General features: G+C 33.7%; 3 protein-coding genes across 4 annotated transcripts; all 3 read right to left on the minus strand.

Annotated features, from left to right (window-relative positions):
- Positions 1 to 651: 651 nt before the first annotated feature.
- Positions 652 to 1774, minus strand: LOC133297341 (uncharacterized). Its single transcript, XM_061496464.1, has 2 exons — positions 1769 to 1774; positions 652 to 1059 (listed from the first exon to the last, which is right to left on the minus strand). Exons 1-2 carry the CDS (start codon positions 1772 to 1774, stop codon positions 652 to 654), a joined length of 414 nt encoding a protein of 137 aa, XP_061352448.1.
- On the minus strand, positions 1699 to 4126 carry LOC133297353 (uncharacterized). 2 transcript variants are annotated; one of them, XM_061496477.1, is made up of 2 exons: positions 3703 to 4126; positions 1699 to 1801 (listed from the first exon to the last, which is right to left on the minus strand). In XM_061496477.1, exons 1-2 carry the CDS (start codon positions 4055 to 4057, stop codon positions 1797 to 1799), a joined length of 360 nt encoding a protein of 119 aa, XP_061352461.1. In that variant the 5' UTR covers positions 4058 to 4126; the 3' UTR covers positions 1699 to 1796. The 2 variants fall into 2 exon arrangements, with proteins under 2 accessions (XP_061352461.1, XP_061352460.1); XM_061496476.1 differs by lacking the exon at positions 1699 to 1801 and adding an exon at positions 2574 to 2655.
- A 1844-nt stretch (positions 4127 to 5970) lies between these two features.
- Positions 5971 to 9112, minus strand: LOC133297351 (alkaline ceramidase TOD1-like). The gene is made up of 4 exons (XM_061496474.1): positions 8860 to 9112; positions 8549 to 8752; positions 7723 to 8283; positions 5971 to 6673 (listed from the first exon to the last, which is right to left on the minus strand). The coding sequence occupies exons 1-4, from the start codon at positions 9110 to 9112 to the stop codon at positions 6318 to 6320; spliced, it is 1374 nt and encodes a 457-aa protein (XP_061352458.1). The 3' UTR covers positions 5971 to 6317.
- Positions 9113 to 9353: the final 241 nt, after the last annotated feature.

Here is a 9353-nt window from a genome sequence, read left to right on the forward strand (position 1 = left end):
TACAAAGCAGTTAAGTAACAAACAATTCATGTTAGCAGTACAGTGTCCACAATAATCGGAAAGAAAGTTATTTCAACAAGCTCAGAAGAACAAGTAGCTCTTTGAACATGAATAACCGTATCACTTGTTAACTATCCATAACTTTTTAATCTAACACACAGCAATATTATTAGTCACTTTTAAAAGTCATTCTTAGAAAGTAATTTTCACCTAGCAATTAGAGTATAGACAACTAATTGTCCACAAAAATCTGTTGAGTTGAGCGGGAGAGGGATTGGAGGGACAACATGACCCTGTTAAAGTCATTGAACATTTGTTTTAGATTACATTCATACTTCAAAAGAAAAAGAAGTCACCCTTCATTCTTTTTATTCTTCATGTGTGAAAAAAACTTAGAAAGTTCTATAAACCTCAATTTTGAATTTCTGGACCCATCTCACAAGATTTTCTAAATACAATTAAGAACAACTTAAGAGAGAAAAGGATTGGATCCATTGTATAGATATATAATAATAATCCGGTTACATCAATCAAACTGGCAACTTCTGGACCACAGGCAGATAACTCAAACTAACCTAAGAAGGAAATAAATTATATAAAAAAAAAAAAAACTAACAAGAACAATATTTCTTTCAGTTCACCTTTTTGTTGCTATTGCAAGTGCAAGTGCATGTTGTTATTGTTGTTGTTGTTATGGTGTTCCTCTTGTAGATCGAAGGCTAAGAGAGGAAAGGACCTAGAAATTCCAGTGGAGTTGGCGAAGGATATCTTACTTGAAGAAGGATCGTCGACGAAGATTTCAAAGATGGTGACCCATATGAATAGCTCCTTCGTCTTCACACCGGTCACGCTTCGCATTCGGTGCTCGTCAACGAACGTCGTCACAACCGTCTCGTACGACACGGTGCGGCCAATGGCGTCGAACCGGTGCACCTTCTTATTGTGCCTCTGTTTCAGCCACACGAAGCCGGTGGTTCGGTTGTAACCCATTTCGATGATGTCTTCCAATGGGAGCAACCCTCTCGGAAGGAGAATCTCGTCCAAGAGGAGCAGCGTCTTCTGCTTGCACACTTTTTTGTTTACAAACTACACTATATTCTCCCGGGAGAACATTAATTTCACTGTGTTCTTCTGGGAGAAAATAGTGTAATTTGTAAAAATTTGTCAAAAAAGTTTGTTAACGGATTATTTCCCTATATCATATGCATATTTTCATTGAATATTCTAAGAAAATTTCGAATTTGAAATTTTGGGTTTAATTACATGAAAGTTTAGAAAATTTCTCAAAAAATTTTCAATCGATACATTGAAACCTTAAATTGCTTTGGGGCTTTTGAGAAACAAGTTTTTAGTTATATATTGACACAAAAATTGTTTGAAATCATTTCATATAGTGAAGGAATTTCGTTTATGAATGTATTGTTACAAAATATAGGGTTCATATTATGAAAGTTTCAATCTTTCTTTAAATTGATATTCTTTCGTTGATGTAAATTGAAAATTGATTTGAGGGTTTTAGTTCCCCTATCATTTTTTCACTGTTTTATATTATTTTTAATACAAAAATCACACGTTTTTGTGCCAAGAAAAATCGCGACCCATAGCTTGAAAAATAACTTCTTAAACTTCCAAAATTTCTCAAAAATGGCTCAAAAATATGTTATTTTTGAGATAGATTATATTAAAATCTCGTTGGTTTGTTCTTTCTAGGTTGTTTTGTGATGAAAATCGCTCAAAAATATGCCCTTTTTTTTAGTTTTGATGAAGCTCCCATGGCGGAACCCGATTTCGAGTAGTCAACCTGCAAAGAAAGAAGAAAACACTGCAATAGAAGAATCTCAAGAAATCCTAGGGGTTAGGGTGAGATTGTGAGAGAGGCATCCTATTTATATTTTTCACTAAAAAGTCTCACAAAATTCACACCAATAGAAAATCCATTAAAATCGTCGAATTTTTGAATACCACGATATTGTGATTCCATTGTTTAAAACCCTGATTGAATACCAACGGATTCAGACGGATTCTAAAATAATCTTTTAAAATCCTAATCGAATATCATGTGACTTTTTTCAATCCATTAAAATCCTAATCGAATACCAACGAATTTTTTTGTCCAAAAATAATCCATTAAAATCCTTTGAAATCTGAATCCAATACACCCCTTTCTCTTTTCAATTTTGTGGTTAGCCCAAGTATGTTACTTGATCATATTCAATTTGAGTATTAATTTTTTTTTCATTTTTTAATCTGGTTAAACTTAATTAAATCAACTTAATTACTTTAATTTTATATTCTAAAATATTTTAACATAAAAAAATATTTAACTATCTTACATTTTTTAAAATAAAACACGTTTAATTGACAAGTTGCAATATTTGGATCACAATCAAGACATTTATCAAGCCCCAATGAACAACAATTTATGCCTTTTCTGTTATTGGCAAAGCTGTTACAGATTTTCAATTATTTCATTCATGTTCAGCAGTTAAACCGAGTGAACCTTGTAGAGGGAAATGTTGAAACGTTTCATTGGAAGTGGGTGTGGTACGTATAATGATTGTCCCTGAAACAGAGGCTTACATTACAAGTATGTGTCTGATGTCATGAAATTCTTGCAAATGGTTAGGTTATGGAACCCACCCCCACGTACCCGACCTTCAAGGCAAAGCAGGTAAGTAACAAACAATTCATGTTAGCAGCACAGTTTCCACAATAACCGGAAAGAAAGTTATTTCAACAAGTTCGGAAGACCAAGTAGCTCTTTGAACATGAATAACCGTATCACTTGTTAACTATCCATAACTTTTTAATCTAACACATAGCAATATTAATACTCACTTTTAAAAGTCATTCTTAGAAAGTAATTTTCACCTAGCAATCGGAGGAGACAACTAATTGTACATAAAAATCTGTTGAGTTGAGCACGAGAGGGATTGGAGGGACAATATCCCTAGGGGTTTAAATGGGTCAGGATGGCCTACTGTAAGCTTAGGCCATGAAGATCAAAATCTGACTGATTTACACTCTATTTACACCCCTAGATATGACCTTCTTAAATTTATTGAACCTTTGTTTTAGATTACATTCATACTTCTAAGGAAAAAGAAGTCACCCTTCATTCTTATTGTTCATCATGTGTGAAAAAAACTTAGAAAGTTCTATAAACCCATGACTAAATTAATGTGAATTTTGAATTTTTGGACCCATCTCACAAGATTTTCTAAATACAATATTTATGAACCACTCGAATTTTCGATATTCTTTTTTATTTTTCATCAAACGAATGACATCTTCTTCTGAAAATTCCAGCTATTCTTAACATGATATTGGGGAATCTCATTGCTATTATCCAAACAAACATGAAACATATGCTTGCGTATTCCTCCATAGATCAAATCGGATATGTAATTATTGGAATAATTGTTGGAGAACTTAAAAAGAGAAAAGGATTGGATTCATTGTATAGATATATAATAACAATACTTGCAACTTCTGAACCAGGCAGATAACTCAAACTAACCTAAGAAGAAAATAAATTAAAAAAAAAAAAAAAAACTAACAAGAACAATATTTCTTTTAGTTCACCTTTTTGTTGCTATTGCAACTGCAAGTGCATGTTGTTATGGTGTTCCTCTTGTAGATCGAAGGCTGAGAGAGGAAAGGACCTAGAAATCCCAGTGGAGTTGGCGAAGGATATCTTACCTGAAGAAGGATCGTCGACGAAGATTTCAGAGATGGTGACCCATATGAATAGCTCCTTCGTCTTCACACCGGTCACCCTTCGCATTCGGTGCTCGTCAACGAACGCCGTCACAACCGTCTCGTACGACACGGTGCGGCCAATGGCGTCGAACCGGTGCACCTTCTTTTGCCTCTGTTTCAGCCACACGAAGCCGGTGATTCGGTTGTAACCCATTTCGATGATGTCTTCCAATGGGAGCAACCCTCTCGGAAGGAGAATCTCGTCCAAGAGGAGCAGCGTCTTCTGCTTGCACACTTCTTCCCCTACGTAGATCTCAGCATCGTTCATGTGTTGTTCTATTTGTTCTGTTGTCATTTTTTTTTTTTGTTCCTGTGGATCAATGGAACACGAACAGAACAAGATGTCTTAAATTTTAATTAAGGTTCAAAGAGATGAGAGATGTTAGTGAAACTAGAAATCTAGAATTAGAATATTTTAAGGTGTTTTTGTTGTGGGGCCAATGACTCTTTACGTCAGTCAAAATCACATCACATTTTACTGATGAAAAACCGGTGAACTTTTGTCATGATTTTTGTGACACCATTCATTAATTATGATATGATCATGATGCAGTAGTTAGTAATCAAATGGATTCAAGCATAGGTTAGTTAGTTTCTTTTGGAATTTTATATTGGGCATGAGTTTCCACGTTGCTGCCCCCAAACAATCATCCATGCCTTTGTAAATATTCAATGATATTTTTATGGAAAAAATATTTATTCTTTTAAATGACACAACTTATATCTTTTCACTCTCACAAAGAGGTGAGATCCACACTTTATTTATTTTTTGTCAACTCTTTCTCCTCATTTATCTGTCTCTTTCTCTATTTTAAAATGACATAATTTTATATTCTTTAAAATGACACACACTTTATCATATTTTTATTCTTTGAATAATTATTTATGGTTGTTTATGAATTATTAGGTCCGGCTACTTTTTCATTTCATATAATGCTTTATCAGAATGATTTAATGTTCAGTAGTTTGCTAGATATAAAAAAAAGTGGTCCTGTAGTGGATACCTTTGCCGGAACCAAATTTTATTCAATAAAGTGATCAAATCGAATACTATACATTATGGTAGTGATGTTGCATTTTGATACCTTTGCCAAAGCTTTGATGAGCTGTAATGTAAGAACAATTATAGGCAGGGACACCGAAAATCATTTTAAATACTTTTTTTTAGTACATCATTTTAAATACATTTTATGTATAACATATCTGTCCGAATTTTTAATATAAAATAACGTATACACAAGAAACTCAAATTTTTCACAAAAGTTTTTCATTACTTTTCTTTAACGTTTTTTTTCTCCCATCTAGATGTTGTAGAACGTAGGAAAAGAGCAAAGTGTCCCTTAATTTAAGATTTTTCAGACTTTTCTCTTTCTAAGCTTTCTAGGGATCAGGGAGTCATGTATCCCTTATATAATAAAATAAAATAAAGCCTTTATTTTTTATAATACGGTAACTTTTTACTATAATCTCATCATCTTTAAGATACGTGATTTTAATGTTATTTAATAGTTTTTTATATTTTTTAAAAGCACTTAAATTATTAATTACTTTCAATTATTTTAACCCAGACTTAAGTTAAAATTTTGTTTTGTTTTCCTCAAATCTCAGTTGCTTATGCTCTTAAATTAATTAAAAGACAACCCAAAAGTGTAAAATTTTGTTACTCATTAAATTAGTTGACAAATTTTGTCCATAATGGGAAAAGAGAGAGAAAAAAACCATTAACTTCTATTTTTAATTTTGTTTTTCAAGCCTTATTACATGTATATACAACATAAAAGATATTATAATAAAGGGTTCATTTTTTATGTAGTTACTGCAGATAAATTATCTACAGTAAGCTCAATACACGTTTTGGAGCGGAAATTATGGTATTTTTATAAGTTTAATTCATTTCAGGATTATTTTAATCTTTATAATTATAATTTTTAAATTTTTCAATCCCAAAACGACGTCGTTTTGAGAGTAAATGCAGATAACTTATCTGCAGTAATTGCAGAAATATTTTTCTGTATAATAAATTGTGTATTATTATGTTAATACTTATACATAATAATAAATGAATAACACAAAATTTACAATATTATACATCAGTCATCAAGTAACTAATAATACAAATCAAACAACTAATTATACGAAAAATTGCATTATAATTTAACTGCTTGTACCTTGCTACTTTGTTTGTTTATTCCTTGAATATGCACCAAACTCACTTTATTAGTTTATATAGAAAACAAATCGTTTTGCTAACGTTTCCATTATTCTCTTCACACTTTACAACAAAGACAACCTTGGCCATTTAATAATTAAAAAAAATAAAAATTTGAGGATAGAGAATATTTGGAAACGAATAAATACAAAGGACAAGTCTGCTAACCTGTGACAGGTTGTCAGCTTTTCTCTATCAATAAAAGAATTGTTTTTCTTCTATTTTCTTTTTGCATTGTTAATATCCTTGGCACTTTGTTAAAAGACAAATCCAGCTATTAGTTTCTTTTTATCTTTCTATGATTTTTGTTTATTTATTGACTCTTTACTGCGGTTATGGGGTTTTATCAATCATTGGATTCACCCCACATAGTGGACAGATACTTCTGGCACCTGCTGCAACAGCTACCATTCACATATAACAAATCTGGGTGTGCCCTTTTGGTTCTTCCTGAACTGGACATTTTCTTGACAATGGTCCCATCACTGCTCTTGAGATTGTGCCTGTATTCCACTGTCACTTGTTCAAAAACTTCCACCTCAAACATGTTCAGCTTGAGGTTGGGCTTCATGTGATCCCTAACAAATGCAAAGGGTAATTGGTCTCTTGGGTTAAATGCTTCCAACTCATTGAACATAAGACACGAGAAGAGGTTACTCTCCACTCCATGCCTCCTCAATATGAGAGCACTGTCTGGCACATCTGCCAAAACCAATTAAAAGTGGACACCATTAATTTTGGGTGGGTGGGTGAGTTGATTTTCTATCTCATTTTCTGTATGTGCCTTGAAAAACTCATTCTTAGGGATCATAAACAGAGCAGATGCAAAACAATAAATGGCTAGCAAACACACTGAGAGCCAAAGTGGAAAAAAAGATGATTCAGTGAAGGGACAAAAGTAGGGATAAGAATAACGTACGCATGTGAATCTCACCAGTATGTTTTAAAAACTGAGCTACTATTGTTCCCAGAAAAAGAAAAAAGAAAAAATGGAATTACCGTGCCTTAGATTATGGAATCCAAAGCTTTTGGGCCACATTTGAAGGAGTAGCACTACAACTTAAGGACCATGGTTCGATGATCTACTTTTGTAAAGAGATGATTATTGAAATCTAACGCAACTTTTCTTCCTATTTCAATATGAAATCTTACGCTTGATTCCTAATAATGAAAAAGAAACCTAATGGGGTGGCAACAAAGCTTTGAATAGATTCCAAAATCCTCAGCTAAGACCTGGGATGAGAACAACTAGGCCAGCAGAAATAAACTACCCCGTACGAGAGAAACCTTCCTCGGACGTTCCTTCACCATTGAAGACTTTGCAGGGTTTACGAGCCATATTATATTTATTGTCAACATCGGTGCAGCAAAACTTTTCATGTTCCTTAAAATAATAACCTTATTGTACTCTTACAATTTGAACTTAATAAATTTAAAGTATACTTGCAAAAGTCAAAAGCTATATGTGGTGGCATAAAACCTTATCTTAAGTACATGACCTAATAGACTTACATGACTTGTAAAATTGGAATGTATTAAACTAATATAGACGGACAACTAATTTGTTCAAGCATAAGCTATCTCAATCAACTCTCAAGGTGCATTGTTTCATATCTTCATTCTTAAAGTTTAGACTTTAGTGACCAAATGTCTTAAAAGTATTTAAGTAAACAACGTTGCAGTGTTGCATAACAAATGAAAGCCTACGGTTCCACGCAAGAAATTAACATTTTAAAAAAATGACTAGTTACCTGAGGCATAGGGCTGCTTGCTGGGACTCCATGGTTGCAGTCCATTTTCACAGTATGTCTCCATTTGCATCTTCAGGGCGTTGACATCCCACCATTTCTTCCACCTTGCTGTTGCCATTGCTTCTTCCATGGTATGAACATAAAAAGGGTGTTTTGATATAGCCATGTCTACATTCTCAGATATAACAAGTGAATGAATCAGCAACAACGGATCAACCATCAATTGCAACTTTGCATCAACCCAAATGCTGAATTGGGAATTTGGGAATAGCCTATGGACTAAATATTTTGGTATAATCCCATTCATTGCTGGGTTCTGATACAAATCTTCTTTTGCAACCTTCACAATCTTCCATACACCTATCTTGTATTCTCTGGATTTTATTGAAATCAATCCATGATGTTCAAGACCTTTGAGGGTAACATCATCTATGAACATGAAGAAACACACATCTTCCAGTGTTTTGGACCCAAGGCCCTTCGGTTGCCGGATTTTGTCATGGTCATTGAACATTGCTGAAACTACAACTACACTGTCACACTTTTCCATGGCAATTCGATCTATATCAACACACAAAGCACATAACAGAAGCAAGTTACTATCTAAAATCAAACTACAAAAAAATATAAAAATGGATGTTGATTTCATTGGCATTATGTCCTCCTCAATGTAAATAATTTCCGGGAACAATGTTTTTCCATATCTATGAATCTCAGTGGCATTTTATAACCAATGGAAATTTGATGGTTGAATATTTCTTGGGTGAATTGAGATCTGAATTGGGGACACACGCACTCATAACAAGTGAATTCATGTAGAACTGACCAGAATCACTGATTGGGAACTTCTTCAGAAATCCACAGGGAACTTCTGTGCTATCATTTTGATGATCAAAATATGAAAATCTCGTAAGGGTGCTGAGATTCCCACCAAAACTATCAGCATTCCCCTGCATATACCCCAGAACCCTTGAGTAAGCTGAAGAGTTCTTGAGGGAATTCTTGATCTCCTTCACAACATCCAAGTAATCTGAATTCAAAAACCACAACCCATTAACAAAAAGTGATTATCTTTGATCACATAAACCAAAAAAAATAAAAAATAAAAAATCGTGGCACAAAAACTTGCGCAATTACCTGAAAAGTAAACAGGGGAAGAGCATGTAGAACGGGTGGTTGAGACAGCGTACTTGTGTTCTCCATAGGAAGAAGGGTAAGAGAAAAGAGAATTCTGAATGGGATCCAAAGGGGATGATCTGAAGAGGCATTTGGATTGAGATAAAATGGCGTAAAGAGCAAGGAAAAGAGTAGTGAAGAGATAGAGCAGAGAAAAACAGAGGAGCTTTGATTGGAGGATGAGTGGTTTAGAAGTGGTTATTAGCTTTCCCATAATATTGAGATTTTCTTTTTTCTGGGTATTTCTGTTTCATATATTTGGTTTCCATTCCATTCCATTTTTTATTTTTATTCTTATTTTTTTATTGAGGATTGAATTTGATGATGATGATCGTGTTGAGTGACCCACAAAAGCGGTTACCTGTCATTTTCAACAATGTAAAATGTTTTGTTCGTATCTATCTAGGTGGGGCTTATTAGAAGCTGGTGGCATAACAAAAAAAAACACTTGTACT

This window comes from Gastrolobium bilobum, unplaced genomic scaffold (genome assembly GCF_033153095.1).
Source record: "Gastrolobium bilobum isolate Gb01-03AN ecotype WA unplaced genomic scaffold, APGP_CSIRO_Gbil_v1 utg2704, whole genome shotgun sequence".
In the NCBI taxonomy this organism is placed as follows: Eukaryota; Viridiplantae; Streptophyta; class Magnoliopsida; order Fabales; family Fabaceae; genus Gastrolobium; species Gastrolobium bilobum.

Excerpts from the sequence above, each read along its gene's own strand:
- LOC133297353 (XM_061496476.1), bottom strand. The coding sequence starts at position 4,057 with ATGACAACAGAACAAATAGAACAACACATGAACGATGCTGAGATCTAC. Across the intron at positions 2,656-3,702 it reads CGTCGACGATCCTTCTTCAG|GTCGGGTACGTGGGGGTGGG; the intron begins GTAAGATATCCT and ends TTTGCCTTGAAG.
- LOC133297351 (XM_061496474.1), bottom strand. The coding sequence starts at position 9,112 with ATGGGAAAGCTAATAACCACTTCTAAACCACTCATCCTCCAATCAAAG. Across the intron at positions 8,753-8,859 it reads TTCCCCTGTTTACTTTTCAG|ATTACTTGGATGTTGTGAAG; the intron begins GTAATTGCGCAA and ends TTTTGAATTCAG. Across the intron at positions 8,284-8,548 it reads GTTCCCAATCAGTGATTCTG|ATCGAATTGCCATGGAAAAG; the intron begins GTCAGTTCTACA and ends GTGTTGATATAG.